The sequence below is a fragment of the Hemiscyllium ocellatum genome, chromosome 45 (assembly GCF_020745735.1).
Source record: "Hemiscyllium ocellatum isolate sHemOce1 chromosome 45, sHemOce1.pat.X.cur, whole genome shotgun sequence".
Taxonomy (NCBI): domain Eukaryota; kingdom Metazoa; phylum Chordata; class Chondrichthyes; order Orectolobiformes; family Hemiscylliidae; genus Hemiscyllium; species Hemiscyllium ocellatum.
Window position 1 is genome coordinate 7,064,312 of NC_083445.1, and position 22,733 is coordinate 7,087,044.

Here is a 22,733-nt window from a genome sequence, read left to right on the forward strand (position 1 = left end):
AAACTTGATTCAAGGAAAGATTTCCATTTGTACATTACATCTTCCACAATCTCGTGAGCTCTCAAGCCACTCTCTACCCTCTTACAATGTTAAGGAACACTGCAGAATTTCTGCACACGACAAGTGAGCTAGCATAGCAATGATCAGATGATGCGTTTCGGTCATATATTTTAGATGGTAAATACTGGTAAAGGCAACAAGTGCCTTGGGATTTTTGAAGTCTATCCACTTGTGCGGACAGGGCTTTGATTTAATATCTCTTAAAAAAGACAGCAGTTCCAACAGTGTGACACTCCATTAGGACTTACACTTGTGACTTGCTGACTCAGAGGAGAATGCAACTCAAAGAGCCACAATAAACACCAAGACTATTGTAGGAACAGAGACCAAAAGGGAGTTAGTGTTCAATGGTCAGCTGAAGCTTTGAGTGGAAGCCCAGAAGTCCCCCGCAATTCAAACCACACCCTCTCCTTCAAACATCCAAGTACTTACAGATGAGTAATGTAGTACATGACAGCCCAACCTTCAATCGCTGATCCTTTAACAGCAATGAAATAGTAGTTTATCTGGAAAAGAATAAATGAATAAGAATTGGAAATAGAACTGGAACATTAGACAAACATTAATTCAAACAGTTACAGCCACTGTACATCATGGCATAATGGTAATGTCACTGGATCAGTAACTCAGAGTCCAAGGATGTTACTCTGGGGACAAAGACAGAATTTGCTGAGAAACCCATGTGAGCATCTAGAGTCAACGAGCCGTACAGCATGTAAACAGATCCCTCAGTCCAAATAGTCCACGCCGACCAGATATCCTAATCTAATCTAGTCCCAATTGCCATCATTTCACCCATATCCCTCTAAACCCTTCCTATTCTCATACCCATCCAGATGCCTTTTAAATGTGGTAATTGTACCAGCCTCCACCACTTCCTCTGGCAGCTCATTCCATACACACACCACCCTCTGCGTGGAAAAGTTGCCCCTTAGGTTCCTTTTAAATCTTCCCCCTCTCACCTTAAACCTATGCCTCCTAGAATTGGGCTCCCCCATTGTAGGGAAGAGACTTTGTCTATTTACCCTATCTGTGCCCTTCACGATCTTATTAACCTCTGTAAGGTCGCCCCTCAGCCTCTGACACTCCCGGGAAAATATCCTCAGCCTATTCAGCCTCTCCCTGTAGATCAAACCCTCCAAGCTCAGTAACATCCTTGTACATCTTTACTGCACCCTTTCAAGTTTCACAACATCTTTCCCACAGCAAGGAGATCAGAACTGAACACTGTTTTCCAAAAGTTGCCTAATCAGTGGCCTGTGTAGCTGCATCATGACCTGCCAACTCCATTGTCAATGGCTATCTGTGGAGAGAAAGCAGAGTTACGTCACTGAAAGGTCACTGCACCCGAAACATGAATTGTGTTTTGTCTCTCCACAGATGCTGCTGAGTTTCTCCAGCAATTTCTCTTTATTTTTTTGGATTTCCAGTGTCCACAGTTCTTCGTTTTATTGGCCTGAAGACAGGGTTCAAATCCCACTAAAGCAGCCAGAAGTTAAATTGGTTAACAAATCCAGAATGTAAGCAGCTAGTTTCAGTAACAGTAACCATGAAATTATTGGCAAACATCAAAATAACGACACCTGGTTCACTAATACCTTTTAGGGAGGAAATCGGCCAAGGTTTCCTGGTCTGGCCTACTGCCCTCATAGCTGAGCAGGTTACTCATTTAAATGGTAATCAGCAATGGACAATAAATACTGGGTTTTCCAATCGTGCCCACAGACCATGAAAGAATTTTTGAAAAGGCTGGATACCGCACAAAGTAGTCTAGTGCATCATTTTGGAACACAGTTATTTTTATTCTGTTCTTATTTCATCCAGTTTTTTTTAAAAAAGGGTGGGACTGGGAGCAGTAGGAAATTTTAAAGACCAGCTTTGTCTTTAAAGTGGGAACTGAAAGCAAGTTGCTGATTTTGAAGATTTGCCACTAGTTGAATAATACTTACAGCGTGGAACAGTATGGAGATGGATTTGGTGAACGCCAATGCAGCCATCAACCAATGGATTTTAAACACACTGCTCCTGGGAGAAACAAGTACCATTAGGGTGGCATAGGAACTGATCGCAACAAAATCAAATAAACACTGAAATGGAGATCAGGTAGCATTGGCACAAAGAAACACTTTCATATTGTCCAGCAGAGCGGAATACCGCCCTCATTTCCTTACACCAGCCCGCTTAGTGTCTGCTACAATCTTCAGAAAACTTACTTTTGATAGGTGTGCGCAGTTTCAGTTTTCCTTTCTTATTTGGAGTGCAGTATTAAATAAAATCCATTCCCATCCTCATTAATCTGCATCTCATTACACTGAAGCACTGAGGATTAATCTTGATGAGCGAACTTTCTTCATTGGGGCAGCACAGTGGCTAGCACGGCTGCCTCATAGCGCCAGATACCCAAGTTCAACTACAGCCTTGGGCGACTGTGCAGAGTTTGCACATTCTTCCAGTATCTGCATGGGTTTTTCCCAGGGTGCTTCAGTGTCCTTGCACAGCCCAAAGAGGTCTAGGTTAGGTAATTTGGCCATGCCAAATTGACCCATAATAAACAAGAACATGCAAGCTAGGTGGATGAGCCAATGCTAAATACAAGGTGATGGGAAGGAGCTAAATCTGGACAGGATGTCCTTCAGAGGGTTGGGACAATCCATTGCAGAAAGAGGCCACTTGGCCCAATCAGGTGAAAGTGAGGACTACAGATGCTGGATACCAGAGTTGAAAAAATGCGGTGCTAAAAAAACACAGCAGGCCAGGCAGCATCCGAGGAGCAGGAGAATTGACGTTTCTGAAGAAGGGCTTATGCCCGAAACGTCGATTCTCCTACTCCTCGGATGCTGCCGCACCTGCTGTGGTTTTCCAGCACCACATTTTTCAACTCTTTCTGCAATCATACAAATCTGGGGACGACGTGGTGGCTCAGTGGTTAGCATTGCTGCCTCAGAACACCAGGGACCTGGATCCAATTCCAGCCTCGGACAACCGTCTGTGTGGAGTTTCACGTTCTCCCTGTGTCTGTACGGGTTTTCTCCGAGGTTCTGGTTCCTTCCCATCATCCAAAGATAGGCAGGTTAGGTGGATTGGCCATGCTAAATTGCCCGCTAGTGTTCAGGGATATGCTGGCTAGGTGGACTCGCCTTGGTAAATGTATGGTTACAGGGAGAGTGTTTTTTGGGGGGTGAGATGCTTTGTGGAGGGATGGTATAGAATCTATGGGCTGAATGGCCTGCTTCCACACTATAGGGATTCGAGGATTCTAACAGCAGATCACACCTTACAGCTCTACACCACCCGTTCCAAACAATTCACGCCACCCTTTCCTTTCAGTTTTGGTTAGTGCAGTGACAACAGGATAAACGGAAAATATTTCAAATGTAATTGGTAAAGACAGAAAGAAGCGAGAATGTGCTTACTAAAACATGCAAATTAATTGTTCTAAAATATACAAAGTGTTTGAGAGGACTAAAACAGCAGACACTGGCTAGATTAAGGGTAACTCAAATTTCCCTAATCCTACATTTTTATTGGTTCACAGCTTGGGCAGCTCAAAGATCAAATCTTTGAAAGGAATAAAACTAAAATCGTTTCTGTCACCATAAGACAGATTACCCAGCTCACCCTCATCAACACAGAACAGTTGTTAAACAGCTCACTGGTACTCTACAAAGCATCGAGTCACTCACATACTTCATTGTAATAAAACAAAATAACTTGAAGAGTGGATACTGAAGGAGCATTACCTGTGTTTTAGGAGCAGGGAAACCCAGAATAAGGCTGCCACAAAGAAAAACCCAGACATCACTAGATACAGCAGAGGCAGGGGGAACTCGCCAGCTGAAAGGTAGGTCCTCGGATTCCTCGCCGTTATGTCAATCTGTGAAGGAAAGTCTGAAGTGCTAAAGTACAGACTGTTGACTTTAAGGAAAAAAAATGAATGACAATAGCAAATAATAAGAACCATCTGAGCTCCACTTATGCGCTGCCCGGTGTGTACCCAAGCTGGAATATAGTAGGTTTGAGCTTTTCAGGAAGTTACTTTGATTAGCATGCCATCTGGACTTTGACACACTATCCTCACAACAGTACTTCATCTCATCTCAACTCACTAGTTTTTCAGCCCCAATACCTCCTATGTATTTCTGTTACAAATACAAATAACAAGTTATTTTCAAACAAGATTATATAGGTCATTCAGAGTTAGAGTGTAGTTTCATTACAGATCACCCAGGGAGTCAGAGTTGCTGTATTTGACATGTATATGTAGTCTGGGGGATGGAGAGATCTAAAAATGTTCCTTTACCTCTACCTCTCTCCCCCCGCCACAACGTGGATAACCAGGAATCTCTCTGGTCTTACCACCTGCTGTTGGAGTGTTGGAAGAATTTGCAGACTGATACTCAACATGTTCGGCACGTTATATGTGGACCATCCTTGGCCATCATGGTTGGGCTTGGACTTGAGCTCCAAAAGGCTCGAGCTCAAGGGCACTACCACTTATCCACACAACCCTGCGTAGCTGGCACCAACAATTAAGAGTCAACCTTCGGAAAACTAAGATTACCTGATGTTGGCACCTGTCACAGTGAGAAGCCAATTAAGCGTGTTTTATTTAACATGCACATTCCAATTTGCATGAACTGCAAAGACACTAACTAGGAATTGAGCAAAAAATTTTATGGAACACAAGAGGCAATGGTGGGATCATAGGCAGCCGCTCAACCCCCCCCCCCTTGAGCTTACTCCTGTATTCAACCCGACCAGAACTGATCCGTATTTTAATTCTATCTACCTTCCTTGGTTTGTTGGAAAGCTAGAAATTTAAAGGCAATTGAGGAGAAATCGATCTCCCATTTCCCCTTCCCCGTGACCTTCAACAAACATACTTACTGTCATGTCAAATGCAACAGCGTGTTTTTTCTCTGAAGGGATCTTATGACAGTTGTGGAAGCTGAGTGTATAAAGACCTTCCTCTGCTGGGCTTAGAACCTTCACGAAGAACTGCGTGGAAGAATTACAAAATGGTACTAAGATCGATACATATCTCTGGAAGCAATCAAGTTTTGTGAAGAAAAGATTCTTACATTGAAGGTGTAGCTTGCATTTACGTAGAGCAGTTCAAAAACTTCCTCGTTCTTTTCAGCTTTGCTCTGCAGAAGAAACAAATTTGATATAAGATACTGCAAAACACTTAATCCAGCACAGAAACTGACAGAACCACCATCCTAACTTTGTTACTGAAGCAAATAATCAGGGAGCAAACGGGTGACTGCACTATGGACAACTGCCACACACCCAACTTAAGGGTAAAAAGTGAGGTCTGCAGATGCTGGAGATCAGAGCTGAAAATGTGTTGCTGGAAAAGCGCAGCAGGTCAGGCAGCATCCAAGGAACAGGAAATTCGCCGTTTCGGGCATAAGCCCTTCATCAGGCTTATGCCCGAAATGTCGAATTTCCTGTTCCTTGGATGCTGCCTGAGCTGCTGCGCTTTTCCAGCAACACATTTTCAGCACACACCCAACTTAAACCTAGCCAAGCCCTTCGAACAGAAAGGTCACCCACTTCACCAGCTTTAGAGACTAACATTCAAAATGCATCAACAAGAAAACTGATGATCTACTGTTTACCTCAGCGCTGCTTTTGGTATCTTGCCTTATGCAATATCCCTACATTATGAAGCAATTGCATTTCGAGACACACAGTATTTTATTGAACTATAGTGAACTTCATAGATTTCAAAGAAGTCTAAGAGGGGAGTTTGTTTCTACAGCTCAGGATCCCCCAGGTTCTCATCATTAATTAAAAGGAGTTATGTATTACACCTACACCACACCAATAAAGTTCAACCTGGTATTAATAAAAAAACTGCACTGACAATTTCAATCTGTACTCCCTACTAGAATGCTAATTAGGCTCCACTGCTACTCCCTTCAAAGCTTTCTTGTTCTGCTCTGGCTCCAGCTCTCCACATCCTGAGAGAGGGTGAGATTGTAAAGGAGAGAGCAAGGGAGCACTTTCACAAACCAGACGAATGCATACATACTCAACTCAACTATTGTCACTTTGTGGGTCAAAAGGCCTCCTCCAGTGCCGTACATTTTTATAACTCAAGGACCTAGTCACAGCTATGCCCATGCAAATGAATCTGACCCGCTCACTTCCTTCAGCTTGGAAATACTCATCCACAGAGACAATTCCCAGCTCCACTGCCAGACGAGGAGACGTACCAACCCAAAACATTTCCAAGTCTGGAGGCGGTAAAACGAGGCTAGTAATTCCACACAGTGTCTCTGTGACTCCCCTCTCCTGCCTTTCTCTGACACATCAGAACAACCCTGCTCCCCCATCCTCACCCACCACCATATTTTCCACAAATGGTAACTTTAAATATCTGGTCAGTGCCATCTTTCCCAGGCAACCCCTTCCAATAACAGCACCCATATATAATCTGCAGACAACCATCAAATTTGACCAAGGACCTCATGAAAACATTGATTTGACTTAATCAGTCACAACAAAATCAAGAAACCCCAAGAACTATTTCATACAACAGGACAGATTCTCAGATACAAATGAACAGTTGGTTAGGAAAAGCTATCTCCCTAATCTGGTAGGTGTCAGGGTCACTAGTTTGAGTCCAACTGCATTCTCTGGTTAGATAGAAGGTAACCATGCCAGTGCTGATACTCAGAGTAACCATTTTCTCTGAAGTAGAATTTGAACCTAAACATTTGATGCAATTGTAACGCTGCAGAGACCAACCTCTTTAACCGGCTGCACTTTTCCTTTTGACGCTTCTTTGGCCTTGCTTTGATCGGTTTCTCTTTTCCGTCTCGTCTTTGAACCTAGTGAAACACAATTTCAGCATGATGCCATACCTCAAACATGAGCAAGGTGACAAGGAGAATAGCTAGGCCAGGCCTAACCAGCAACTTTAAATCTGGACGCTAGCAAGCGATAGAAAAGCTAACCAGCAAACTCCTCCAGCTTCTTCGGGCGCCAGGTACACAGAGACAGCGTGGAAACAAACCCTTGGCTCCAACTTGCCCATGCCAAACAAATATCCTACATTAATCTCACCCCATTTACCAGCATTTGATGAGAACTCATTGACTGAGGTAAAAAAAAAAGGAAAATAGAGGTCCCCTTGTTGGGAGTTTTCTATAGGCCTCTGAATAGTTCCGGAAACGGAGAGAGAGGAGAGGATTCTGGTTAAGAGTAAAAGAAACAGGGTAGCTGTTAGAGGCCCAACTTTCCAAATATGGACTGGAAATGCTACGGTTAGACTACTTTAGATGGGTCAGTTTTTGTCCAAGGTGTGCAGGAGGGTTTCCTGACTCAGTATATAGACAAGCCAAAAATAGGCGTAGCCACATTACCCAGTACCAAATCCAACGAACCAGGCCAGGTGTTAGATTTGGATGTAGGTGAGCACTTCGGTGATAGTCACTACAATTCAGTTATGTTTAGTGATGGAAAGGGATAGGTACATAACGCAGGGAAAGATAATTATGATTAAATTAGGCAAGTTTTGGGATGCACAAGATGGGGAAGGAAACCCAGGGGATGGGCACAACAGAAATACGGAGCTTGTTCCAGGAACAGCTGCTGCGTGTCCTTGATAAGTCAGGCAGAGAGGAAGTGGCCGAGAGAGTGAGCTGTGGTTTACTAAAGTTGTGGAATCTCTTGGCAAGAGGAAGGAGGCGGCTTATGTAGAGAAGAGGTGTGAAGGCTCAGCTAGGCCACTTGAAAAGTTACAGGTTAGCCAGGAAAAAGAGTGCCAAGAAGAGCCAGACGGGGACATGAGAAATCTTTTGCAGGTAAGATCACGGAAAATCCTAAAGCTTTGTATAGGTATGTCAGGAATAAAAGAGTGACTAGATTAAGATTAGGGCCAGTCAAGGACAGCAGTGGGAAGTTGTGCGTGGAGTCCTAAGAGATAGGAGAGGCGGTAAATAAATATTTTTTGCCGTTTTCACACAGGAAAAAGACAATGATGCCGAGGAGAATACGGAGATACAGGCTACTAGACTAGACAGAATTGAGGTTGATAAGGAGGTGGTGTTAGCAATTCTGGAGAGTATGAAATAGATCAGTCCCCTAGGATTTATCAAAGGATTCTTTGGGAAGCTAGGCAGGAGATTGCAGAGTCTTTAGCTTTGATCTTTATGTTGTGGTTGTCTACAGGAATGGTACCAGATGACTGCAGAATAGCAAATGTTGTCCCTTGTTCAAGAAGGGGAGTAGAGACAACCCTGGCAATTATAGACCAGTGAATCTTACTTCGGTTGTGGGTGAAATATTGGAAAGGATTATGAGGGGATTTATCATCTAGAAAGGAATAAGTTGACTATGGATAGTCAACATGGTTTTGTGAAGGGTAGATTTTGCCTCGAGTTCTTTGAGATGGTGACCAAACAGGTGAATGAGGATAAAGTGGTTGATGTGGTGTATATGGATTTCAGTAAGGCGTTTGACAAGGTTCCCCATAATAGGATATTGCAGAAAATACAGAGTCATGGGATTGAGGATGATTTAGCAGTTTAGATCAGAAATTGGCGAGCTGAAGGAATACAGAGGGTAGTAGTTGATAGGAAATGTTCACCCTGGAGTTCAATTACTCATTGTGTACTGTTTTGGGGCCACTGCTATTTGTCATGTTTATAAATGACCTAGATGAGGACTTAGATAGGTTAGTACATTGCAGATGACAAAATTGGTGCAGTGGTGGACAACGCGGAAGGATGTTACAGAGAAACAAAGATAAGCTGCATAGCTGGGCGGAGAGATGGCAAATGGAGTTTAATGCCAAGAAGGGAAGGGTTTCTCTTTGGAAGTAGTAACAGGGGTAAAGAGTCCTAGGCTAATGACAGGATTCTTGGTAGTGTGGATGAGCAGAGAGATCGGTGTCCATGTGCATAGATGCCTGAAAGTTGCCAATCTAGTTGATACGCTTTCTTAACAATCTTATTGTGTGTTAGCTTTTATTGGTAGAGGGATAAGTTTCAGGGCCATGAGGCCATGTTGCAGTTGTACAAAACTCTGGTCCGGCCACACTTGGGAGTATTGCGTACAGTTCTGGTCACCGCATTATAGAAAGGATGCAGAAACATTGGTAAGGGTGCAGAGGATATTTACCAGGATGTTGCCTGGTATGGAGGGAAGGTCTGGAGGAAAGGCTGAGGAACTGGAGGTGACTTAATTAAGACACAGAAAATGATCTGAGGATTAGATCGGGTGGACAGTGAGTGCCTTCTTCCTTGGATGGTGATGGCTATCACGAGGGCTGATAGAGAAAGGACAGAACGGTGTCACAGTGGTTAGCACTGCTGCCTCACAGCGCCAGGGACCTGGGTTCAATTCCTGACTCAGGCGACTGACTGTGTGGAGTTTGCACGTTCTCCCCGTGTCTGCGTGGGTTTCCTCCGGGTGCTCCGGTTTCCTCCCACAGTCCAAAAATGTGCGGGTCAGGTGAATTGGCCATGCTAAATTGTCCGTAGTGTCAGGTAAAGGGTATATGTAGGGGTATGGGTGGGTTGTCGCTTCGGCGGGTCGGTGTGGACTTGTTGGGCTGAAGGGCCTGTTTCCACACTGTAAGTAATCTAATAAAGGGCAGCACGGTAGCACAGTGGTTAGCACTGCTGTCTCACAGCGCCTGAGACCCGGGTTCAATTCCCGACTCAGGCGACTGACTGTGTGGAGTTTGCACATTCTCCCCGTGTCTGCGTGGGTTTCCTCCGGGTGCTCCGGTTTCCTCCCACAGTCCAAAGATGTGCAGACCAGGTGAATTGGCCATGCTAAATTGCCCGTAGTGTCAGGTAAGGGGTAAATGTAGGGGAATGGGTCTGGGTGGGTTGCGCTTCGGCGGGTCGGTGTGGACTTGTTGGGCCGAAGGGCCTGTTTCCACACTGTAAGTAATCTAATCTAGATGGCAGAGGTAGGTTCTTCAGAGAGCAGTAAGGGCGGGGAATCTCCGGCCTGTAACAATAGTAGACTCAACAACTTTGGGAATCGACATTTCAAGCATAAGCTCTTCATCAGGAATTCCTCATTCCTGATAAAGAGCTGATGCTTGAAACATCGATTCTCCTCCTCCTTGAGCAGCTGGGCTTTTCCAGCACCACACACTCTACTCTGATCTGCAGTCCTCACTTTCTCCCTCACCAAATGTAAGGGCATTTAAATGGTCATTGGATAAACATATGGATGATAATGGAACAACGTAGGTTAGATGGGCTTCAGATTGGTTTCACAGTTGACAACATTGAGGGCTGATGGGCCTGTATTGCACTGTAATGTCCCGTGTTCTATTTGGCCCATATCCCTCTCACCCCTTCCTGTCCAAGTACCCATCCAGATGCCTTGTAAATTGTATCCACCACTCCCTCTGGCACCTCATTCCACACAAACACCACCATCTGCATGAGTAGACTGGCCATTAAGTCCCTTTTAACTCTTTCTCCTCTCACTTTAAAACTTGTCCCTCTAGTTTTGGATTCCCCAGCTTTGCAAAAACGACCTTGACTATTCACCCTATCCATGCCCCTCACGATTTTATATACCTCTATAGAAGTCATCCCTGGCCTCCAGTACTTCAGGTTAGGTGTTAGCGAGGTTCAGGTATCAATCTCTCATCAGTGTTCAGAATTACTAAAATTGCTACAGTGTGGAAACAGGCCAGTCGGTCCATCCTGTCCATACCTAGAACCACTCCCTTCCCTTCTCTCCATAGCCATGTGTATTGTGTTCTTTCGGATAAAACAAATCCCTTGGAGTTGAGACCCCTATTTCTTAACTTGTACTAAGTCCTGGTCCTCGATCGCTGCTGGGTGCTGGTCTTGATTTTAAAAATTCTCAACCTCGCTTTCAAATCCCTGTGTGGTTTTGTGCCTCCCTAATCTCCTCCAGCACCACAACCCTTCACGACATAATCATTCCTCTAAAGCAGAGGTGTTGTGTATCCCTGAACGTAATCGTTTTACCATTGGTGGTCATGTCATCTGATTAGACTCCAAGCCCTGGAATTCCCTTCCATCGCATCTCCACCCCCACCTTATTTGCCTCCTTTTAAACATTCCTCAAAAAACTACTTATTCAAGCTTTATCTCCTCACAAGGTTTGTTTTATAATGCTCCTGTGAGCACCTTCAGACCTATCGGTATGTTAAATTTGCTATATAGATTCTTGCAGCCACGGTAAATGCCTCAGTAGAGTATTGTGGGACACAGCCTGGGTACCATCTTCTACAAAACATTCAATAGCAGTCCATCTATGGTGGACATGAGAGACTTCGTGCACTGCCCCTTGTCCTCCTTGAACAGTCTCTCAATATCATGGCAAAACATTAGCCAACACTACCAAAATGAATTAGGTGGTCACTGATTCACCTTGCTGTGGGCAGGAACTTCCAGTGTACAATTTGGTCACTATGTCCCTGCAGTAGCACATGTCAAAAGTATCATACTGCCTATGAAAACATTGAGACATCCTGAGAACATGAAAGACATGAATAAAGATGCAAACTATCTCTTCCCTTTTACACCTAGTATGAAGTAAATGTTATCCAGTGAACTATTGTTGAAGGACAAGAGCAAAGTCAGTATTTTCTGCTCATAAATTAGGATCAGCCATTCACATTAACACAATTGCATGACCACAGTAACTGCTAGACATTCTTTGTAATATTCACAACAACAGTGGATTACTGCTCGTGAATCTGGGTCATGGCAAAAGACTACCACAGTCAAAGGAGAGCTAGCACCTCTGAGAATTTAATGTCTTGTGGAATTCCCCAGCACTACTTTGCTCGATTACAGCACTGGAGCAGGATGCAGAAACCCCGCTACATCTCATGCATTGAGGGAGATTGCGGCATCCGAAACTTACAACACTGCATGCTATTCCTCACTGTTGATAGAGAGACTGCCAGAATCCAAGAGGCGACTGGTAGTGGTTTTCACACAAGGTCATTGTACTTCTTTTTTAAAATGTCCAATTTAATTGCAATGCAGCCATGATTTAGAAACTCCACCCCCAGATCAAAGCTAAGTTAACATTTCAAGTTTCCTCCAAATATATCAATACTGCTTCAAACAAACTGCTGCACACATCAGCAACTGAGAGAGGGGAATAAAAAAATTAGAGCCTGTCTGTGTACTTTCTTTCTTGGAAAATACAAGTCATAAATCTGATGACCAGATTTACCATTCTTGTCTTTTTGGTCTGTTCCTTTTGACTCCTGGCTCTTTGCCTGTTTATCATCTTTCTTCGCAGCCGGTGCATTTTTCGTTTCAGAGTTCTGTTGATAATCCGGTCCCACTATCCACAGCTTTTTCTGTCCACCTTGTTTCTTCATGAAAACTCTGTTGACATAGGATTTCAGCATTTGACTTTCAGCATTATTAATACCAACTCTGACACAACACTTTGACTTTCAATGTTTTTTTTCACCATGGGGATAAGACTCAGGGAGATGGTGATCCAGTTGTGATGTCAATGGAAGTGTGAATCTAGAGACACAGTTAATGCTCTGAAAATAGGGTTTAAAACAAATTCTACCAGTTGCTTTAATTGAAGTTCAATTAATAAATTTGCAATGTAAAGATGTGGGGTGGGAGAACAATACTTTAAGGATGGGTGGGGAGGGGGGAGCGGTGGAGAGAGAAACCCTGTCAAGGCTAAGAGGAGGAGAAATCTCTTCATCCAGAGTGGTGAGCCTCAAGCTTTTAAAAGACGGAATCAGAGAACAGGCCTTCTTTCCACAAGAAGTCAAATGTATCACCACATCAAGTCAAAACACTTAGAAGACATGACTAAAGTGTCCAGAGTATAGAATATACAGAGGAACCTCGATTATCCGAACGACACGGGCAGGGAGTGTTATGTTTGGATAACAGTTTAGCCAAGCATCGGGACCTTGTTCGGATAATTCGAATGCCAGATGATCAAGGTTCCTCTGTAATCCCTTCCACATGGAATACAGACAATTTTCGCATGAGGCAGAACTTACTTTTTCTGTGTTAGATCAAATTTGAAGAGGGTGAGGGAATCCCCGGAAGAACTGTTGTATTTCTCGAGCAAACACGCATCAGACTCATCTACCTGTACCAGAAACATAACCTTGTTATTTCAGGCAGACATGTTAGAAAAGTATTTGAAATTACCATCAGGCCTGCAAAGCCTTTTTTTCCATTGTCAGAAAGGAAAGTTACTGTTGGAGGTGGGACTATCGGGTCCGGAAAGTTCACCTGAAACAACTGCAGCTCATGCAGTGGACTAAGTGGCATAAGCAACAAATGACATTGTACAGCACTCAGTAAACCCTCACTGCCCTTAAAGCAGACAGTCGCATCAATTTTAACGAAGGCTCGTTTAGTGAAGTAATGCCAACAATTTAGAGAGTGCCAGCTGTCGTTCGGTGAGGTAGGTCCCACTTAAAGTCAGAAGCCTACGAAATCAAGTTGCACTCAGAGGTTGGAACACAACCCACTGCCCTAAGTCACAAAGAATGTGGTGTATAAGAACTTCCTTTAACAATACTCACTGTATACGCAGCCACACCATCAGTCTTCGTTTTTGAAAGGCTAAACCCCATCTGGTGTATGAAAGGAGTCAGAAAACAATCAGCAAGATAATTTTTTTAAAAAATCAAACACAGATACGAGATCATCTTGCTAGTGGTCGAGAAATCATATTTAGCACAAAGGTCATTTTCCACATGAACCGAAGCAGACCCAGCCTCCCCAAATTGAATTTGCATCTTGTAACAATATTACTCAAGGAAGGACACAGAGAGACAAGAGCTGTGGGGCTACGGTCTAACCTTGCAATTTACCAACTTTAATAACACCGAAGTGCGGGAAGATCAAGAAAGGAGGGGGAGTCACTTGGTGGGCAGGGATAGAGAAACCCTGAGGAGAAGCAGTCCGTAAAGGTGTGATGAAAGGGAGTCGAATTATGCAAGTTTGTCTTCAGGACGGTCAAGACAGACCTGATAGGTCAAGTGGCTTTGTATTGTGCTGTGGCAATTTTATAACCGAGCTGCTGCTGATCTTTCCTTCATGATTCTCTCACTTGCATTACCCTTGAATGTTTGCCCTTCCATTCGGACTGGCCTACCTCTGTCTTTCTAACATGGATCTTTAGTTTCTGTGCCTCACCATTTGCATCCCCAACTATCTCCTATTGCTCCGTCATAATGACTTGTTGACTTTCGATTACTAAAACACACTTTTGTAACAACAATTTCTGAAACCTCTGCTACCAGGTCATGACCAGACTGACAATCCCTTCTCCTTCTGGGGCAGTTTGTGACACATTCACAAACTCTGCTTCCCAACCAACGACCTGCCAGGTTGAAGTCTAGTGAAAGATCATGCGATGATCTGACCTCTTTCTTCCCAGGTTGGATGGCCGTGGGACCGAGGCCCATGCTTCACTCTGATCAAAAACGAAAAGGCTGACACCTCAGCATAGTGCTGATGAGAGTGCTGCTTCTCCAAAGGAGATACTATACAGATGATGAATGTTGAAGATCCCATGGCGAGTGGTTGCACAGCCACACGGAGGGTCTGCGTTTTGAAATGGTACTATTTCTAAAAGCTGAAAATGTGTTGCTGGAAAAGCGCAGCAGGTCAGGCAGCATCCAAGGAGCAGGATGCTGCCTGACCTGCTGCGCTTTTCCAGCAACACATTTTCAGCTCTGATCTCCAGCATCTGCAGAGCTCACTTTCTCCCACTGTTTCTAAAAGCCGACATTTAAATAGGGATTTTCATGTTCACCGGATATCTCAAAGGATTTTTACAGACAAGGAGTTACTCTGAAACATCACTGTAGTTATGTTGGAAATGACTAAGATGTACAAGCAGAAGGTGGTCCTTTGGCCCCGTCTCAACATTGCTTTCTTATCTTTTCGCCATAATCAGTCAGGGAATTGATGGTTAAAAAAAAATCTCTCAGCCTTGAAGAAACCGAACAGCCCAATCTCTCTGATAAAGAAATCCCTGAAGTGTTGCCACAGCTGTAACGTAGGAAACAGCATGCAATTTACACAGAGCAAACGTCCACAATGGGCTAAGGACAAGGAGCGAGCAATTCAAAGAAAATTAAACAAACTCTCCTTGGTGCCTTGGCAAAGTCACCTCTGAATCAAGATGACTAAGAACAGAATCTCTAGTTAATTTTCACGTTGTTGTTTGTGGGCGTTTGCTGTGCACAAAATAGATGCTGCACTTCCTATGGCACCTTGTGGAAGGCAATCACTTTCATTAGTTAAGATCTTTGACCATTTTTGAAAGTTGCTATATTACAAAAATGCAGATTTTCTTTTGTTCCAACTACTCACTTTCAGATTTGACACATTTCCAAGCTTCCTTCTACCATTTGCTATTGTAGCCTTTGATCAACTTTATCCCCATACCAGCACTCACCACTTGGAGGCAGGGCACTCTATAGCATCCTGTATCCACACAGCTCAGATGGACCAACAGGTAAGCGTGCATGCACGCACACAAACTTTGGGGATTGCATTTAAACTGAAGTACACATTCTCCAAACAAAGTGGAACTGGAGAGCTAGCAACAAGCAATTCTCTTTTCTGTCTGAATAAACCAACCAACAGGATGGTGGCCAAAGACCTCCCTGAGCAAATATTGAACCCACAATTACTGGCCAGCTAGCCTGCAGGGAAATATGCTTTCAGTATACAAGGGGTGCTTGTCAAATTTATGAACATTTGACTTATGGACACTTGCACTTACAAATTCAACCCCTTGTAAGGGGTGCAATTTTGAAGACCCTACACCCAAACAGTTCCTGTACTTATAAACAGCTGCCTTTCATTATCCTGCATTCTGTTCCAACAACTCGGGTACAAATACTCTTGCAAACAGAGTCCAAGATGGAGCCCATTCGCAAGCCAGGGATGGCCTGTACACTTTTCTCACACAGCACGAGTTTCCAGAAGCTTGAGGGTGTATGGATTAGGTAGAAAAGATCGCTTTATTTTTGTACAACCCTTCGTGCTCATTTTCAATTGCAACTCTGGCACATGGGGCTCCAGGGATACAACGAGGTAACATTGCAAGGCCAAATTAAAGTTTGACTGCTTCCAGTACCAACCACAGAAACCAGTTGGAACCAATGTCTCAGCCAGGGCCTGAATTGGGATGACCAACCACTCCAATCCTTGGTAATGTTCGACTCAATACATCAAGAAGTGAGGACAGCAGGTGCTGGAGATCAGAGTGGAGTGTGGGGTGCTGGAAAAGCACAGCAGGTCAGGCAGCACCTGAGGAGCAGGAGAATCGATGTTTCGGGTATAAGCCCTTTGTCAGGAATTCTTGAAGAAGGGCTTTTGCCCGAAATGTCGATTCTCCTGCTCCTTGGATGCTGCCTGACCTGCTGAGCTTCTCCAGCAACACACTCTCGACTTCCTCAACAAGTCAGCTTTGAAAGCTTAAAATAGGGAATCAACTCTTGGCTACACCCAAGTACAGTGATCAGAAATGGACTACATTTAGCTCCAAGTCTGCTATGAACTCCACCAGAGTCTAACAACTAATGGGGGAATATTAAATGACACTTCTTGCCAACCCAACTGTTTAGTGACTTCCATGCACACTTCTACATATCGTGTTGTATGAGAACAGTGTGGGGAAATCCAATCTTTCAAATTGCTTTTATGGCTATAATTCAAAATGGTTACTTTAGGCAAAATACAAGCGCATAACATTCTTCTCCTGAACAGGATGAACCAAGTCAGGCATTTTACTTTTTAATTCTTTGAGGGTACAGCATCAGCAGTTGTTACCTAATGCCCATTAAGCCTGGAGAAGATGGTTGTTAGCCATTTACAGGACTGCCCAGCAGCAGGGGGAAGCTTGGACAGGGGCAGGGAGGTCATTTCAAACTAAGCTTCGAACATTCGAGTAAGTCAGGACATTATTACTGTGGCACAGCGTTGAGATGGATTTCTAAACTACATTGCATTTCACCAAAACAACTCACTATGATCTTCCTCAAGTCAAGAGCTGTCTTTAATCGAAGATTCGTGAGGTTGACCTCCAAAGTCCCATTGGTGTTGAAGCCAAAGGTGTTCAAATGAACTTTCGATCTGGTGTCATCCTGAAACGAGTAAAAATGAGATTAGCCCAGGGAGACATACTTATAGACTCGAAATATCATGCAATTCAAGGCTATCGGCCAAATGCAGATAAGTGGAATTGGTGAAATTCAGTCAAATGGCTGAAACTCTTCTGCGCTGTATGACTCTAGATCATAGCATTTTAACCTGGATTTCATAGCCTCTAAGGGTCAGACAGATCGAGAAACTCAATTCCATTTCCAAGAGGGATCGGCTGAGAAAGCTAGTCAGGAGAAAGCCACTTTTTTTTTTAAAATATTAACTGATAAATAACATTGAACAATCTCTCTGGTTCCTTAAAAATTCATGTTATGACTGCAGAACAAAAAAGAAAATTGATGCGGAAAATTTCTGTTTCCCCCTAGCCCTGTGGTTCCTTCGAAGTGCACCATTTTCAATCAGATTTATTTTTCATTCCTTTGTACGACCTCATTAGGATTCCGCATGTCTCAGTGAGGATGGTCCAATCAGGTGGAGTCTCGTACCTTGTCATGTTCACAGTCACCCTTCAAGGTCACCACACTGGATCAGGTGCCAGATCTGTCTCATTTTGATGGATCTCAAGTTTACAGACAGTAAATCCACTGACAACTTTGAAGGAACGCACAAAAACAAATTGCTGGAGAAATCCAGCCGGTCTGGCAGGCTCTGTGCTGAGAAAACAGTTCGCGTTTCCAAGTCCGGTGACCCTTCAAAATGTTGACTGATTTTTCTCCACAGATGCTGCCAAACCTGCCGAAACTCTCCAGCAATCGCAGTTCTTTGCTTTACTTTAGATAAATTTAAGGAGTGTCTTGAAATGTAGCGTAGTGGCATGGTTAGGAAAGAATTCCAGAACATCAGGTCTAAGCTGCTGAAGGCATTGGTAGAGATTTTAAAATTGGACGTGTACAAGAAATAACAGAGTTAAAAATCACAACACCAAGTTATAGTCCAACAGGTTTAATTGGAAGCACTAGCTTTCGGAGCGACGCCCCTTCATCAGGTTCTGTGTTACGATCGAGCCCTCCACAATCACCTGATGAAGGAGCGTTGCTCCAAAAGCTAGTGTGCTTCCAATTAAACCTGTTGGACTATAACCTGGTGTTGTGTGATTTTTAACTTTGTACACCCCAGTCCAACACCGGCATCTCCAAATCAAGAAATGAGGCCATGGCTTCCAAACCGAAATGAGAATTTTTAAACTGAAGAGGCATCAGATCAGGAGCTAACGGGAATCAACGGTGACGGATGTAACAAGTGAACTGGACTCGATAACAGTCAGGATATTAGCAGGTGAGAAACGGAGGAGATCAAGTTTACATGGGGAAGTCAGAAGAGAGAAAGAGAATGGTATTTGATAGAAACGTCTCACTCATCCCCCAGAACAGGCTAGCCGAAGGGATTTCCACTGCTGCTGTTGGTTTGCGTTCAGATCTTAAGGAAGAGCAGGACTCGACTTGGTGACAAGACCCCCAGACTCGTACTCTGCTGTCACATCATCTAGATTTAGGAATAGCCTTGTGGCGTTACCACAATAAAATTCCTGTAAACATGCATCACCATGAAAAGCACCCACGTCCACTTCCACAACATCACCCAATACCAACACTGCCTCAGCTCAACCAAGGCTACAAATCTCATCTGTCATCTTGCTGTTTGAAGACCTGACTGTTCCTAGACACTCTCAGATTAGTTTGACTCTTTACAAACTTAAGGTTTTCAAAATTACACAGTCATGTCGAAATGCGCCGTAAACCCTGCTTCATATGCTACATTAGCAGCTAGTTAAGAAAAGGCTCGATTTCAAACAAAGAGCAGAACACTGCAATTAGTGGAAATGTAATATGAAAGACAGAAAAAACTGAGCAGGTCAGGCATACAAACTCAGTTAATGTTGAGCGTTGACCTTTTATGAGGTGCGATATAGGAGAGAGATTCAAACAAAATACTGAGGGGTGGGTTCATTAAGTTGCGGTGTGCTCAGCAGAGGTCATTAAAGCTCCCAGGAAAAGTTATAGGACAGAGAAGACTGAAAGGGTCACGCACCTTAACTTTAAGCACAGCAGACAAGGGGATAATTATGAGGAGAGAGGCAGTCAACACAGGATTGAGGGCCTTGTACAGGGTGACACACGTATCCACAGAATCATTTTCCGCAGTTTCAGTTACCCCCAGTTTACCACAGCCAGAACATATTGTCGGCAACATTTTGGAACCAGCAACAAGGAGGCTGCTGGGAAGGTCAATTTCCCATTGAATTGAATGGGTCCGCTCCGGAGGTAGGTCCTGGAACATATTCCCCATGGTACAGGGGGACTACTGAACTTAAGTGCATATAATATACAAAACAAGTTAAATGAGTTTGTAGCGCAGATGGAAATTGGCAGGTATGATGTTGCGGGCATCACAGAGACATGGCTGCAAGGGGATCAAGGCTGGTGACTAAATATCCAAGAATACACATCCTCTCAAAAGGACAAGCAGATGGGCAGATGTGCCTGTGTTGCCTTATCAGTAAGAACAGAAACTAAATCAATAGCAAGAAGTGGTATAGAGTTGGAAGGTAAAGAAGCTGCATGGGTAGAGTTGAGGAACGGGAAAGGGAAAACGACCCTGATGGGAGTTGTGTACAGCACGAGTCAGGATGTGAGGAAAAAAATAAATCAGGAAATAGAAAAGAACGTAAGGTGGCATGAATAGAATAATCACGCGGACCTCAATATGCACACAGACTGGGAAGATCAGGTTGAGAGTGGATCTCAAGAAAGGGAACATATGGAAGGTCTACAAGTTTTTTTTGGAGCAGTTTGTGGGGTACACTTAATGGTCAGGTCCAAGGGAGTGCTGCTGAACGAAGACGTTGGTGTGCAAGTTCATAGTTACTTGAATGTAGAGTCGCAGGTAGATCAGATAGTGAAGGCAGTGTTTGGTGCGCTTCCTTTTATTGGTCAGATCATCAGTATAGCAGTTGGGAGGTCATAATGTGGCTGTACAGGACATTGGTTAGGCCTCTTTTGGAATATTGCGTGCAATTCTGGTCTCCCTGCTATATGAAGGATGTTGTGAAACTTGAAAGGGTTCAGAAAAGATTTACAAGGATGTTGCTGGAGTTGGAGGGCATGAACTACAGAGAGAGGGGCTGGGCTGTTATCCCTGGAGCATCGGAGGCTGAGGGAAGATGTTGTAGAGGTTAAGAAAATCATGAGTGGCATGGATTAGTAACTAGCCAAGGTCTTTCCCCTAGGATGGAGGAATCAGGAACTAGAGGTATAGGCTTAGGATGAGAGGGGAAAAGATATAAAAGGGAGCGAAGAGGCAATGTGTTCAGACAGAGGGTAGTGAGCGTATGGAATGAGTTGCCAGAGGAAGTGGTGGAGGCTGGTACATTTACAGCATTTCAAAGGCATCTGTATGGATATACAACTAGGAAGGGTATAGAGGAATATGGGGGTCGAGAGTGTGGTGCTGGAAAAGCACAGCAGGTCAGGCAGCATCTGAGGAGCAGGGGAATCGACATTTCAGGCATAAGTTGCTGTGCTTTTCCAGCACCACACTCCCGATTCTGATCTCCAGCATCTGCAGTCCTCACTTTCTCCTTTAGAGGGATATGGGCCAAGTGCTGGTAATGGGACTAGATAGGATACCTGGTTGGTATGGACGAGTTGGACCAAAGGGTCTGATTCCATGCTGTACAGCTCTATCACTTGGACAGGCTAGGAGAGTGGACAAAGAAGTGGGAGATCGAATACAATGTGGGAAAGTGTGACATAATGCTTTGGTAAGAAGGAGGGAGGCAGAGACGATTTTCTAAATGGGAAAGGCTTTGAAAATCTGAAGAACAAGTGAACTCTGGAGTCCTAGTTTAGGATTCTCTAAGGTTAAGATGCAGATCCAACCAGCAGTTAGGAAGGCAAATACAATGTTAGCATTAATTTCAAGAGGATTAGAATATGAGAGCAAAGACGTATTGCTGAAGCTGTATAAGGCTATGGTCAGACTGCATTTGAAATGTTAAGGGAGCTTTTGGGCCTTGTATCCGAGGGAGAATGTGTGGCATTGGGGGGGGTGGGGGGGGTTTACAAGAATGGTCCCAAGGATGAAGAAGCAGTTGAGGACCCGTCTGTACTCGATAGAGTTTTAAAGGATGAAAGGAACCAGTTTGAAGATTCCAGAATATTGAGGGGGCTGTACAGAGGTGGATGTGAGATGCTGCTTCCGTCAGTCAGAGACTTTAGGACCTGACGGCACAGCCTCAGAGTGAAGAGATGACCCTTGGGAACGGAGGTTAGGAACTTCTTCAACCTAAGGGAGATTCATCTGTGCAACTCATTGCTGCAGAAGGCTGTCGAGTCCAAGTCATTGGGTATCTTTAAGACAGATAGGTAGGTTCTTGATTAATAAGACAATCAATAGTTACTGGGCGACAGCAGGAAAATGGGATTGAGAAACCTATTAGCCATGATTGAATGGCAAAGCAGATTCAATGGGCCAAATGACTATGATTTTCCACTTCAGCAAATGGCAAAACTGATTCAATGTCATCAGCCAAAATGCAAAGTCTGTTTCTCTCTCCACAGCTATTGCCTAGCCTGTGGAACAATTCCTGCATTGATGTTTAAAATTCTCTTCCTTGTTTCAAACCCTCCATGGCACTACTCTGCAGTCTCCTCCAGCCCCATGATTGCCAAGATATTACACTCATTCAGTTCTGCCACCCTTCCTTCCCTTTTCTAACTACTGCATCACTGGCAACTGTGCCCTGAGCCCAAAACTCAAATTCCTTTCCTGAACTCTTGCCTTACTTTACTTCCTCAGAATCCACTTTTTTTGACCAAGTTTTTGTTCACCTTCCTTAAATCATTCCTTCTGTGGCTCAGCATGAAATTATGTTTTATAATCTCACCCATCACGCGCTTAGGGATGTTGAAATAATGTTATACAGACTATTTAAAAGCAAGCTATATAGTATTAGCCCAAGTAGCTGGAATGAACAGAACACCACACAGGCGCTGCAGCACTAGTTGCTCAGCAAGAAACACAAAAACAGTCAACGCTAAATTACAATCTGTGTGCCCACTTATAACGCTTTGATGAATACCATCAAGTGATCACAAACTTAAGAACAATAGTTATTGGATGGGGTTTAAACACAGACATAAAGAGAAACAGACATTCAAACACAAACTGTGAAAGTGGTTCCACAGCATCTCACAGAGAAAGGACATGAGCAACTAAGCACTTTAGTAGGGGGAGGGAACAAAGATCATTAAGCCCACAAGACTATAAGATAAAGGAGTGGAAGAGTGTAATTTGGCCCATTGAGTTTGCTCTGTCACATTAGGAGACACAATTGCCTTGTGGTACCATCACTTGACTATTAATCTAAAGACCAAGGTAATGTACTGAGAACCCAGGTTAACATCCCCACTGGAAGAAGGTGGAAATTGAATTCAATAAATAAGAAATCTGCAATCAGAGTCTAATGATGACAAAACCATGGTTGACTGTCCCAATCTGGTTCACTAATACCCTTTTGGGAGGGAAATCTGA

At 43.8% G+C, this 22,733-nt stretch overlaps 1 protein-coding gene across 1 annotated transcript in view; it reads right to left on the reverse strand.

The window, feature by feature from the left end:
* Positions 1-22,733, reverse strand: part of LOC132835959 (protein GPR108-like) — a 48,299-nt gene that overhangs the window by 21,711 nt on the left and 3,855 nt on the right. The window contains exons 2-11 of the mRNA XM_060855112.1: positions 17,066-17,182; positions 13,601-13,651; positions 13,067-13,158; positions 12,262-12,419; positions 6,820-6,902; positions 5,142-5,207; positions 4,948-5,058; positions 3,801-3,934; positions 2,010-2,085; positions 493-566 (exon numbers count right to left, since the gene is read on the reverse strand). Coding sequence (XP_060711095.1) covers positions 493-566; positions 2,010-2,085; positions 3,801-3,934; positions 4,948-5,058; positions 5,142-5,207; positions 6,820-6,902; positions 12,262-12,419; positions 13,067-13,158; positions 13,601-13,651; positions 17,066-17,182 — 962 coding nt within the window. The remainder of the gene's footprint in view (positions 1-492; positions 567-2,009; positions 2,086-3,800; positions 3,935-4,947; positions 5,059-5,141; positions 5,208-6,819; positions 6,903-12,261; positions 12,420-13,066; positions 13,159-13,600; positions 13,652-17,065; positions 17,183-22,733) is intronic.